At 41.0% G+C, this 14,184-nt stretch overlaps 1 protein-coding gene across 1 annotated transcript in view; it reads left to right on the top strand.

Moving 5' to 3' along the window:
* Positions 1 to 14,184, top strand: part of NFIA (nuclear factor I A) — a 242,167-nt gene that overhangs the window by 180,958 nt on the left and 47,025 nt on the right. Inside the window, exon 7 of the mRNA XM_069981333.1 lies at positions 8,597 to 8,725. Coding sequence (XP_069837434.1) covers positions 8,597 to 8,725 — 129 coding nt within the window. The remainder of the gene's footprint in view (positions 1 to 8,596; positions 8,726 to 14,184) is intronic.

Consider the following 14,184-nt stretch of genomic DNA (forward strand, 5'->3'; position numbering starts at 1 on the left):
GCTATTGGGCCTGCAGGATGTCCTATCCACCTTCTCACACTGGGTCAAGAGCAGGACAGCTGTGGGGAACTCCAGTTCCCTGCAGCTGGAGGCACCGGATAGAAGAACCTGCCCATTGGTCACACCATTTATCTATGGAAGTTTAATTTACAAACCTGTAGCTCTCCAGCTGTTGCAAAACTACAACCCCATTAAGTCCTGACAGCCACATGCTTTCAGGGCATGACGGGTGTTGTAGTTGTGCAATAGCTGGAACACTTATCCCCTATACCAATGATGGAGAACGTTTGTCACTGTTGTATTTTTTTTTTTCTTTGGCAGAAATCAATAGTCCAGGCGATTTTAAGAAACTTTGTAATTGGGTTTATTAGGCAAATATGCCGTTATCTGCATTCAAAAAGACTTTCCCCAGGTCCCCCCCTCTCTCCTCTCTCTCATCCACTGCTCATTATCTGGAAATCTCCACTCTTTTACATCAGTCGGGCCCTGTGTAACCTATGGAGGGGGGGGAGGGAGATTAGTCGCCAGCAGAGAACAAAGGATTACACAGCGTGACCTGTGTGAAAGCCGGTATTCAGAGGTCACAGAGGTCAGTGCTGAGGAGATAGTCCGGTCATATAGCTGTAAATTAACTCTTTGTTGTCCTGTTTTGGTGCCTCATCTTCCTCCACCCCTCCCCTCTCCATAAGAGAACCATAAAGACAGGGGGGAGAGCTTCAAACTGCTTTTCCATGATAAAAATGCTTTTTTTCAGCTAATAAACCCAATTACAAAGTTTCTTAAAATCGCCTGTACTATTGATTTCTGCAAAAAAATTTAAACAACAGTGACACTTTAAGTTAATGAAAAGCAGTATAAGTTGCAGAATATATATAACTAGATACAGTATGTAGCATAACTTTTCCCAGTGTTGTAGGAAACTGCTTTACCCTCCTCCACAAGAACTATAATCTGGCTCCGCCCCCGAGGAGCAAAGAGGCACTCACAGGAATTTAGTGACATCCAGTGGGGTCTACATCATTTTACTTTGGTGTTATCTCCCCCCTCACACCCCTTCCATCCTGGGTGAATAAGTATATTCCACCCTCCTCGTACACCAATCATTTCATATTCGGGAGGTGATTTTTCTTTCTGATTTGTTTGTGTTAGGTGACAAATCACAGGACTATTAATAAAACACAAAATGAAGAATTAGGATGAGGTAATTAGTGTAACCGCGTAGTCAAAGATATACGGCCGCTGCTTTAAAAAGCTCTATTGAATATTTGTCAGAGCTAATTCATTCTTTTTTTTGTTCCCAGTTTGCATTACTTAAAGTGCCGCTCCTGCGTCGTCATCCATTTCCATTAAAGTGATTGATAAGTGAGACAGGAGCAGTGTAGATGAATGGCCGCCGCTGCTGCGCTTTGTTATGTGCTCCTTAACCTGAGAAGATATCATTTGTAAGATAGTGGATCTCTAACTATTGCAAAACTACCACTTCCATGGGCTCTTAGTGCATGCACCAAATTGCACCACAAACTTTCAGGGCATTATGGGAATTGTAGTTTTTGAAACAACAGGAGACCCACAGACTACTCCAAATGCTGGGAATTGTAGTTTTGTGACATCTGGTGACAACCATATGGTTTCAAGGGACTGTGACAGTGATCCAAGCAACCAGAAACTATATAGCAAAGACCCCGTACCAATCACTTTAGCTTAGATACATTTAGGTGCATTTACCCAGAGAGATTTATCTGACAGATTATTGAAGCCAAAGCCAGGAACAGACTATAAGCAGAGAACAGGCCATAAAGGAAAGACTGAGATTTCTCCTCCTCTGAAATCCATTCCTGGCTTTGGCTTTAAAAATCTGTCAGGTAAATCTCTGTGTAAACACACCTTTGTCACCCATCTTTCTTAGAATGTGTTTACTATGCATATTTTTCCTTTAAGAAGAAAGGATATACAAAATAGCTCTCACACCTCTTAAGCAAAGAGATGTCCCTTCAGGTCAAGTCTCGCTCAGTCAAGGAGCCTTAGAACTTTAACTGGGGATTTTATGCCAAGCCAAACAATCTCTCCAAAAGGAAAGATTTCCCATCTGCAGATAGCTATTTCGGGGTTTGGCCTGGCATAAAATCCCCAGTTAATGTTCTAAGGCTCCTTGACTGAGCGAGACTTGACTTGAAGGCACATATCCTTTCTTCCCAGAATTCTTAGTGGAGCAGCAATGGTCTGGAAGGGCCCTATTCCAAGAGCCGAGCAGGGCCTGATCAACGATGTAAACGAGCGCCGATCTGCTAGATCGCCGCTCGTTTACTGGGCCTATTCCACGGCCCGATGATCGTTGAGTGAGGGCTGCAGGGACATCGTGTCCCTCCTCCCTGCCCTCTTCACCATTAGGAAAGCCCCTGGGCAGGATTTTTCCTATTTATCACCTGTCAGAACACTGCTCAGGTGCCCTAACGATCCAACTCATGTGCAGTGTTCACACAGGTGATGAATAGAAGAAATTGTTCTAGGAGCATTCCTAATGATGAAGAGGGTGGGGAGGAGGGACAGAGAGGCAGTGCAATCCTAGGGCATAGACACTCTAGCCCACGCCAATTTAACACAGGGCTGCAAGTTTAAAAGTTGTTTTTTGGGACAATAACTGCATCACCTGCCGAAAGGACCACAGGACAGATCTTGGATTAAAAGCAGCTATCCGTAGGTACAAGCGGCTTAGGAGGGTCAGATTGTGGGTACAGAGTCACTTTAAAATCCTTACATGACCTTTAAAATGTCTATATCTGAGCAGATCTGTCATTCAGGGAGCTAAAAAAGCTGAGTGCCAACTTGGGTGGAAACTGGAAACTATCACCCAAGACTGGGTTCACACTACATTTTTGCAATCTGTTTTTTCACCGGTTTTTGAATCACGGATGGAAAAATGGATAGATTTGTGTGCATCCGTTTTAATCTGTTTTTACATTGACTTCCAGTGTAACAAAAAAAAAACCAGATCAAAACGCATCTGTTTTTTTTGTTTTTTTTAATGTACACAAAAGCATGCTTCACCTTTGTGTACATTGAAGAAAACGGATGCGTTTTGATCCTTCTTTTATAATGGAAGTCAATGGAAAAGTCAATTGCAAAAAACGATGAAAAAAAATGGATTACAAAAACGTAGTGTGAACCCAACCTTAAATGATTTTATAATCAATATATAAAAATGATTCTTCTTTATCAGTATGGGTTACGCCATCAGCAGATAGCAGTATTATATATATATTTAATTATTTATTTTATTTGAATAATTTTTATTTATTTATTTTTTTCATTTGGTAAATAAGTGGATAACTAATATTTACATTGATTTACTATGTTTATTTCTATTTATTTTTATTAATCCCTTTTTATCGCTCCCCTTCCCTGGAGCCGGTTGGTAGGAGGCGTACAGTATTTCTTACCTATAGAGGCTTTTATCGGTGTCGTTCTACTTTTTCTATTGAAATGTAGTATTGTAAATTTGTTGCGATAAATTATTAGGTGTTTTTTCTTTTGACATCAAAGCAAATCCGTTGTATGTAACTCGCCCTGGACTGTAACAGTGACGCTCTGCTGTATACAGATGCCCCAGTTATTATAGGATTTTCTGTGTTTTATATCCTTTATGAAGTTTTTCTTGCTCTTCTCTGGGATTTGTCTTGGGGTCACCAGGATGGCGCCTGACTTTGCTCTGGCTTGTCTTGGAGTGACCTCGTACTGTGGCATTGAGACATTGTTTCAGTTCATACTTTCTATACAATCCTGGCGGCTTCTGAACCCCTTGTCTACATTATATCTGAAAGTATATAGACCATGGCAGGCGCCCTGCTTTTTGGAAGGGGGGGCTTCCCTGTAAATACATTGACTTCTGCAACATGAGACCTCTGACTCTGGCCATGGCGCTTGCATTTCAGCAGATCATGAATTGTGCATGCCTTGGAATGTCGGGAATCGCTGTGTCACATCACCGAATGCCATGATCTGATGTCCACTTAATGTTTTAAGCAGTTCTGACCCATCCTACACCCGAGAACACACATACCGCTTCATTACATAAGCTGCACCATTGGGTAGGGGGATTATATACTTACAATGGGTACAGCCCCCATACACTTTACAATAAAGTGTCACTGTCTCTCTCTCTTTTTTTTTTTTTGCAGAAATCAATAGTCCAGGCGATTTTAAGAAACTTTGTAATTGGGTTTATTGGGCAAATATGCCATTATCTGCATTCAAAAAGACTTTCCCCATGTCCCCCCCCCCCCTCTCCTCTCTCTCATTCACTGCTCATTATCAGGAAATCTCAACTCTTTTACATCAGTCGAGCCCTGTCTGTTCTATGGAGAGGGGAGGGGGGAGGAGGGAGATTAGTCGCCAGCAGAGAACAAAGGATTACACAGGGGACCTCAGAATTCAGAGGTCAGAGAGGTCAGTGCTGACTTCAGAGGAGATAGCCCGGTGATGGGGCTGTAAATTAACTCTTTGTTGTCCTGTTTTGGTGCCTCATATCCTTCCACCCCTCCCCTCTCCATAGAAAACCATGAAAACAGAGGAGAGCTTCAAACTGCTTTCTTATGATAAAAATACATTTTCCAGCTAATAAACCCAATTACAAAGTTTCTTAAAATCGCCTGTTCTATTAATTTCTGGAAAAAAAAATGTAAACGACAGTGACACTTTACAGGGGGGCTCTGCCATAAGGTCACACATGACCATTGGCCTGTTTACTGAATACATTGCATCACAGTATAACATCCATTACTTTTAGGATGGATCTATTTCTAAGGGTGTGTATACGTATCACTAATACAGTGAAATATACAGACTGTATACGGTATATGGAGACACACATAGCTGTAGACACAAAACAACAGATAATTATTATTATTAATCAAGACAATTTGAAAAAGTTTACATACCCTGTATATTCTAAATTTCTCATTCATAGAGATGCCATATAAACCGCCATATGGCCCCTAGGGTAGTATATATCTATATTAACTCCTCCATGTATCTCTGGATAAAAGCCGAGGCATGAGGAGGAGTCTCCAGGTTTCTATTGGGCCATGATATATACATGACATGTATACGCACACAATCTATGGCCCACCGGGTCACATGTACAGATGGAGAAGCATTAATTGTGGCATCAGTGACAATGTTGTTGTACCATGCTACTGTGTGAGATCATACAAATGTTAGAATGTTTTTGCATGCCTATCCTACTAACCCGATGTCAATGTTATTTTGGTATCAGTAACCAAGCACTGTCCTGAAATGCTACCTGCCGATGCACCATGATCTCTAAATGGGACTAATGGCTTTGCGCTGACTAACACTGAACGCCCCCCTCCCCCTAGTCATTATATGGAGGCTGTACTTGTGCCTGTTCATTGTCAGTTTTTATGGTCTTATCGAGCACACACTTCTATATATAACACTGATAACTCGGGCAGACAGGCTCAGCTTGGTTTCCTGTCTTTGGCGGGGATCAAGGTTAGCTGGGGGCCCATGGAGAATATACATATATATAGCGATATATACAGTGTAGGATCACTAAACCTACATATACCTTACATATGTAACTTTCACAAATCATTTCACTCGGTGTTCAGTGGAGTGCAAGCTCTTCTGTCCACGTAACTAAAGCAATGAATTAACCTTTAACCTATCTAATATAAGGGTTCCCCATTATGACCAATCCTTATGCAGACAGTATAACTTCAAAATGTAGGTTTTAGTGCAGTTAGTACAAATCCCTCCTTCTCTAAATGCAGAACGCTGAGATATATGCTGCTATAGGCAGATGACCACTACGGAGAACTGCTTAAAGGAAGAATACAGTGAACATGACCTTCTGGTGTGTCCAAGGTCCAGGTGTGATGTGTGACCACCTCTCATGTTCAGGATAAAAGAGATTAAGGCAATGAAACCCCTTTGGTACTGGGCAGAGATTTCTGGTTCATCATAGTGTCTGTCATGTCACCAGTAAGAAGAGTGCTTCATGCTCAGCTATTCTTCCCATCAGAATCTGCAACAAGGCAGATGTGAACTGAGCCAAAGCACACAGCCCTATGTGTTCCAGTAAGAGAAATATCCAAGCTGTACCAAAGGGGTTTGAGCTCTCCATTGTGGAGATCCGAGATGGCCTAGAATCATAGACAATATCAATGTTACAGTATCTCCTTAAAGGAGAAGTTCAGCGAAATATTTTATTAAAGTATTGTATTGCCCCCCAAAAGTTATACAAATCACCAATATACACTTATTACAGGAAATGCTTATAAAGTGCTTTTTTTCCCTGCACTTACTACTGCATAAAGGCTTCACTTCCTGGATAAAATGGTGATGTCACTTCCTGGATAAAATGGTGATGTCACTTCCTGGATAACATGGTGATGTCACTTCCTGGATAACATGGTGATGTCACTTCCTGGATAACATGGTGATGTCACTTCCTGGATAACATGGTGATGTCACTTCCTGGATAAAATGGTGATGTCACGACCCGACTCCCAGAGCTGTGCGGGCTGTGGCTGCTGGGGATGATGATGGCAGAGGGATGCTCCGTGTCCCTCCAGTGCCTTGTGTCCCTCAGTGTCCCCCCTGCCATTATCCTCTCCAGCAGCCACAGCCCGCACAGCTCTAAGAGTCGGGTCATGATATCACCATGTTTATCCAGGAAGTGACATCACCATGTTATCCAGGAAGTGACATCACCATGTTATCCAGGAAGTGAAGCCTTGATGCAGTAGTAAATGCAGGAAAAAAAGCACTTTATAAGCATTTCCCATAATAAGTGTTTATTGGGGATTTGTATAACTTTTGGGGGGCAATATAATACTTAAATAAAAATTTTCACCGGACTTCTTTAAGTGTGTCAGTGGCCCCCATCATTATAAGTCACTGTTCAAACTTATTATTTTGGATCATTACAGATCTATTATAAATCATGCCAGAACAGAAGCAGTGGCAGCGGTGTAGCAAATCCTTAGGGGTTCTTATATCTATAGAAGTCATATGGTTATGGTCATCACTAGTGACTACAATTCCCATCAAGCTTTGGCTGTCCAGGCATAATAAGAATTGTAGTTTTGCAACAGCCGGAGGGCCACAGGTCTGACTCCAGTACTGCTTTGGACAGTTCCTGACATGGACAGAGGTGGCAGCAGAGAGCACTGTGTCACACACAGTGTCAGGAAAGAATACACCACTTCCTGCAGGACATACAGCAGCTGATAAATACTGGAAGACTGCAGATTTTTAAATAGAAGTAAATTACAAATCTATATAACTTTCTGACATTAGTTGATTTAAAAGAAAAAGATATTCACTGGAGTACCCCTTTATGCACATTGCATTAGTATCTATAGTGATCCATGTGAGCCCATACCCCACAGCAAGGCCCAGAGAAGCCTAATGTGAGCCATAGGGTCCACCTTCTCCTAGAGATGTGACCATATAGCGACACAACATACAGGTCTACAATATAACACGGTACCATAAAAACTGACAACAACCTTTCAGCTAATCTAATAATTAACTTTGCTTTCAATGTTTTTTCTTCTTATTTAATTTTTTTTTTTTTTTAATTTTCGTTTGTTTTTTTTTGTCTGTTTTTTTTCCTCCTCCAAAGCGATTTAGTGATACTCAACCTCATCCAAAATCTGAACGCTAACCCAGAAACCTTGTCCGGAGACTCTTACTAGACCTAGAATTTAGAGACTATCATAACCCATTTTGTAGGTAACTTTGTAGTTATTAAAGTCTTCATTGCCTGTTGCTGTCGTGTTCAGAATCTTCTTAAAAGGGTTATCCAGGATCAGAAAAAAAAAAACATAAAAAATAGCTGGTTACAGAAACAGCTCGACCCCTGTAATACAACACGTAACCTGAAGGACAGGGGTGGCGCTGCTTTTTCGTGGAAAGATGACCCCTTTAACATGTAAACCTTGCATTTTTCACTAAACTGATTGACACGTTGATCCTTCAATAATTTTGCCATTTTTTCATTTAAACATTTCAGAAAATACTTTAACAATCGTAAAAATTAAAGTTTTAGCAAACTTTATAAAAACTTTATCTGTAAGTTACTGAATAGACATACACTCAGTTAGGGCAATACCTATGTTCACATCTATTGAAAGACCCTTTAGAGCTGTGTACCCCTCTCTAGCTGGTGCAAATCTACAACTCCCCTCATCCCCTGACAGCCAGCATGGTAGGAATTGTAGTTAGACGTGCACATAGGCATCACCCTGAGTGTATGTCTGCTTAGTAACCAGCAGAATTTAGCTATTCCCACTCTCACCAGGAGTTCTGACTAGACCAGGCAGTGGATGACTATAGGCTAGCATCTAGTCTCTATAGGGTCACCATCATGGACCATTTGAGTGGGCGGCATAGAGACGACCTTGTTGTCCAGTCCTAGTCTGGCCGTGTCATAGGCGGCTTACAGAGCAGCCTCCGGAGGTTGAGTATCACTGAATGAACCCTGCTTTTGCACCCACGTTCACAATGCATAGGCTGTGGTTCCATGACTTAGCATTATTAAATTGCACTTATCAATCATTCTTGCCAGGAATGCCATCGCCTACTACCTTAAAGAAGTCAGAGAAGTCTGGTTTCAGCAGTCCTTCTCCTTCGCAGACCTCTTCCCTTGGAACGGCTTTTACACAGCATCATCGACCTGTCATTACAGGACCCAGAGGTGAGGACTTATCCGAAGAACGCCCCACCCACCCCCACCCCAGCACTGCGTTACCCCCGCCCCCCAGTCATGTCTTCCAGACCGGTTACCCCTTTATTCTGTAGACCTTGTTACTTCGCTGTATATATTCTACAGAAATTTTTGTCTTTTATACAATGTAACAATGTGTGAAGCGTTCTACTGCTCTTGTAATCCTAAAGTTTTTTGAACTCCGTAACTTTTCTTATTTTTACATATTTTTTTTTTTTCCAATGTGTTGCTTATTTTTATTATGTATTTTTTTAGTTGATAAAATATATCAATTGATCCTTTTTCAGTTTTACACTTTATATAATAATATTTTATTTATTATCCCTTTATATAGCTTATGTGGTTTCTTTTGCTGTAAAGTTTTATAGCAAAAAGTAAAAATGGATACAGTAAATAGCAACATCTGTGACTAGAAATGACAGAACGGGGCTAGGGCTGTCAGCAGTGAATGTTGTATGTATTACGTATGTTGTATGTCTGTACATGTAAGACTAAGGCCTTGTTCACACTTGTTTAGAAAAATACAGACCAAATGTGTAATACAGATAGTGTTCTTTACTGTTTGGCCAGTTTCTGCACTGGATTTGTTTGTTTGTTCTGTTTTTGTAGTTAGTTTTTTTTAGTTTTTCATGCATATTTGTTCCATTTTTTATTTATTTGTTAAAGGAAATTTATTTAGGCTGTTTTGATATTACTGCTGAAATACAGATGTAAAAAAAGCACAAAAAACAACAAAAAAGGGAAAAATGGAACAAAATCCGGAACTGTGATCTGTGCAAAAAAAAACAAACAAAAAAACGACAGCAACCTGCTTTTTCAACCCATTGACTTCATTGGGCTACCAATACGGATCCCATTAAAACATGCTGTATTACAAAAAAATCTATCTATCTATCATCTATCTATCTATCTATCTATCTATCTATTTATCTATCTATTATCTATCTATCTATCTATCTATCTATCTATCTATCTATCTATCTATCTATCTATTTATCTATCTATCTATCTACTATCTATCTATCTATCTCCTATCTATTATCTATCTATCTATCTATCTTCTATCTATCTATCTATCTATCTATCTATCTATCTATCTATCTATCTATCTATCTATCTACTATCTATCTATCTATCTCCTATCTATTATCTATCTATCTATCTATCTCCTGTCTATCTATCTATCTATCTATTTATCTATCTATCTATCTATCTATCAGAAATGTGATCAAATCCTTTAGGTTACATTCAGATGGGCCAGGTTTGAGGGGAATCTATTTTGTTACCCATTTACTTTATTGGGATCCTCAGAAAATCAGCAGTAGTTGTGGATTTACCAATTTGAAGTTTATGGGTAGCAGCATCCACAGTGGGTGCAATACATGTAAATTTACCCTTAAAGGGCACTCCATCAAACTTTTTTTTTCTTTCAGATCAGCTGGTTTCAGAAAATTTTACACATTTGTAGTTTACTTCTATCTAAATATCTCAAGTCCTCCAGTACTTATCAGCTGCTGTATGTCCTACAGGAAGTAGTGTATTCTTTCCAGTCTGACACAGCGCTCTCTGCTGCCCCCTCTGTCCATGTCAGGAAGTGTCCAGAGCATGAGAGGTGTTCTATGGGGATTTGCTACTGCTCTGGACAGTTCCTGACATGGACAGAGGTGGCAGAAGAGAGCACTGTGTCCGACTGGCAACGCTGATAACTTTCTGAAACCAGATGATTTGAAAGAATTTGCTTTTGCCGGAGTGCCCCTTTACAGGTATTTTCATCTTTTTTAAATTAGTAAAAACAGAAAGACTATGGATTCAGATTTGCATTTGTGAATTCAGTTTTTCTGTTCCGTCGTAAGAGAGGTTTTTGAGAATCTGTTGCACAAGCCGTTCTACATTGACTTCTTATGGTGTGTGTGTAATTTTGTTGCGGAGAGTAGTGCTGCGTGCTGCGTCTTTCCTTCTGTCATACCTGATGGATTTTATGACACAACTGAAATGTTCCAGAGGAGTGATTCCCAGTACATTGCCTTCAGAATTAAGTGTTGCTGGACATAGACATCAAAACTATTTTTTTCCCCTGTAGAATTTTTCTAAATTTCGAACCAAATATTTAAATTACAGACTTTTTTTTTATTTGTTTGACCAGTAACTTAAATTCCCCTAGAAAATCAATGTCCCAATCAAGACCACCAACCCCTCCGCCTCTGCTGCATATGCCAGTTCCCTCTGTCCTCCACATACATGTTCATGCTCACTTCAGCTGAGTGTGCATGTGTTTAAGCTGCTGTCAATCAGTCTGCCTGATCCTTCTCTCACATCTACCACCCCAACCCCCCTGCCATCTACCACCTAAAAGAGTCGGGAGACCACCATACACATTTCATGGTTTGTTGATCCTGCTGAAATTGGCCTGTTGGACAAATGTTATCACTCACATACCTGTATAGAGATATCCTATCAAGTCCTTCTCAATCTAGAAGTCTTAAAAAATTGACTGGGGATTTTATGCCAAGCCAAACAATGTCTCTAAAAGGAAAGACTTCCCATCTGCAGACAGCTGTTTCGGGATTGTTGCCCCTCTCCGGTGCAGGGCAGGGTGTTGGCTGGCTGGTGAGAGGTCTATCAACATGGGTCCAAGGGATACTAATTCTCCTTAAAGATGTGTGGAGTCTTACAGGCCATTGCTGCTCCACTGGGAATTCTGGGAAGAAAGCATATGCAGAATAGCTGCATTCAGAACAGTCTGGCAGTGGTTACCCCCCCCCCCCCCCCATCTTCATTGATGAGATGACACATGCACGCTCACCTCAACCAAGTAAGCATGTGTATGGAGGGCGCCCTGGCCAAATGTGCATATGGCCAACAGTTATAGAAAGTGTATGGTCTGTCATGTTGCATCTGAGTATTATGTAGGTATTCTCCTTTACAAACACACTACTATACAGAGGCACCATATTGCGGCACTCATTGTACCTATACTCTGTGGGCGGCTTTCATGTAGCGCCATTGTCCCCTATTGGGGGCCTCCTCTTCCCTCCATATAAAACACATTTGTTGATCTGCATCTCTTCTCTTGGAGATGAGACAGACTGATCCCCAGTGACAGAAACAGCCGCAAACTCCCGGAAAAAAAAAGTTTTCAGAAAACACATTTTTATTAATATTCATCACCTCTATTTAGAACGTACCGTACCGGCGCCTATTTTTAGTTGGCCTGTTCCTCCATGTATTTAACAATCTATATGAGGAACGTTATGTAGATTCTTTTCGTAAATCTTTGATCCGCTTTACATAAAGTATGCGCAGCATTATGAGAGATGTGGCGGTAAAACCATCCACCGCGACAAACTGGGGGTTGTAGTGATGTCATTTCTTTACTTAACCTCCATGGCCATTGGCCCTCGCACACAGCTGTAGGAGCCGAGCACATCTGTATACTGTATACGCCATTGTTACACGACAGATCCCCATCGGGGTTTTTTTTTTTTTCAGCCTCCACACCAAAACTAACACGTTGTTCCCTTGTACGTTGGCATACTTGTCCGCTGAGATCGCGGCGTTAACCTTGAGTAGAGATTCTGAGCAGATGTCTGGTCCGGCAGAGGAAATGAGCTCAATGTTTACACCTCAGACCCGAGCAAGCGATTAGCCGAAAGGAGCGAGAACATGAGCGCCAGACAGGAAGCGTCCGCCATGACTGACGCCACCACCACCACTGACGTATCCTGCTCTTCTTTACATCCCTGCCTAATCTTTTCATTCATGGGACGAAATCTATACATGTATTTAGTATCATTGTGGTAAGGCTCTGTTCACATCTAGGTCTTCATTGCAAATTTTTATTGAATTTGACAGAAGTTCCTCCTAATAAAATATAGAAATCCAAATCTCCCATTAAAAAAATTGGCGACACCCCAGAGAGACTGGACAGCAGCCATTATAAGTCCTTGGGCTTCCTCCGGTGTCATTGGTGTCCATAGTCAGACAGGGCTTTAGGGTTCAGTGCGGATCCACAGACAATCCAGTACCTGTTACTATGGTTTAGTCTTGGATATTTTCTTTTGGATTTTATTCTCCATCACGTAGAAAAAGTGGATGATAAGTGACAAGGAAAAGACGGGTGCATCTTTGGTACAACAAATGTAAGGCTTTGTGCACATGGAGCAGAACCTCGCCTGACAGCGTGACGGGTCTCGTCCTGCAGCTGCCACTGATTTCTGTAAGAGCTTCAGATGGGACATAAGTGACCATGGTAAAACCACATAGTTTTTTATGCAAAAATCAGCCTGCCCCTTCAATTGCCCATGTGCAAACTCTCCATATACTGCTCACATTTCTGATAGATTCCTTAAATAAAATACCAATGGCAAATCTGTATAGTATGGACATGTCTTAACTGGAAATGATAGATAGATAGATAGATAGATAGATAGATAGATAGATAGATAGATAGATAGATAGATAGATAGATTAATACATAGGAGAAAGATAGATAGATAGATAGATAGATAGATAGATAGATAGATAGATAGATAGATAGATAGATAGGAGATAGATAGATAGATTAATACATAGGAGATAGATAGATAGATAGATAGATAGATAGATAGGTTAATACATAGGAGACAGATAGATAGTTGGGTGAGGAGTTCATTGTGGATTGAGTCTTCCCAGGAGAGTGCTATAAGGCTGTCTATGGATTTAGTACAGGATATCCACAGGCTCCTCCAGGAGTGGCGGTCAGGGGTGCACATACTTTTGGCTGTATAATGTAGATAGTTACAGACGCTGCAGTTTGGTAGTTGGCGCAGTATTATTAGGAAGGGGTTAAGGCGCCTCTTTGTGTCTTTCAGCTGCCGGTGGCCCAGTGGCGCCTCTCTCTTATCTGGAGGGTAGTGCTATGATCTATATGACAGCTGCCTGATAAGTGTGTTTGTTCTGGACGTCGCCTTCCTTTCTTGGTCATGGCTGAGTATGGACGTGTGAGTGGCAGCAGACGGATTGTCTTATTCCAGCTGCCCCTCCCAACATGTGCAACATACATGTATATACAGCTGGGGGGTGCAGCCCATCAATGTATATATACTGTATGTAGTGCACTGGAGACTGGGGATCATGTCTGCGCCTGCCAATGTATCTAAGCCAATGTATCCTTTGTGATACTTTTTGATGAGTTGTGGTATCTAAGCCTATCTTTTGTTATATGTTCTATTAAGCTGTTATCATGTGTTATGCTGCTTGCTGAGCAAGTGTATCTAAGCTAAATGTTGTTTTTTTATGTTGTAGCCAGTCGAGTTGTCATAGGCGGTATCTAAACCTGCCATGTGTGATACTGTTGATAGAGATGATACTGTGATACTGATGTGTGATCTGAGCTAATGTATCTAATGGTCCCTATACACGAAGCAATTATTGCTCAAATTTTCGTGATA

This window comes from Dendropsophus ebraccatus, chromosome 8, assembly GCF_027789765.1.
Source record: "Dendropsophus ebraccatus isolate aDenEbr1 chromosome 8, aDenEbr1.pat, whole genome shotgun sequence".
NCBI classification, from domain to species: Eukaryota; Metazoa; Chordata; class Amphibia; order Anura; family Hylidae; genus Dendropsophus; species Dendropsophus ebraccatus.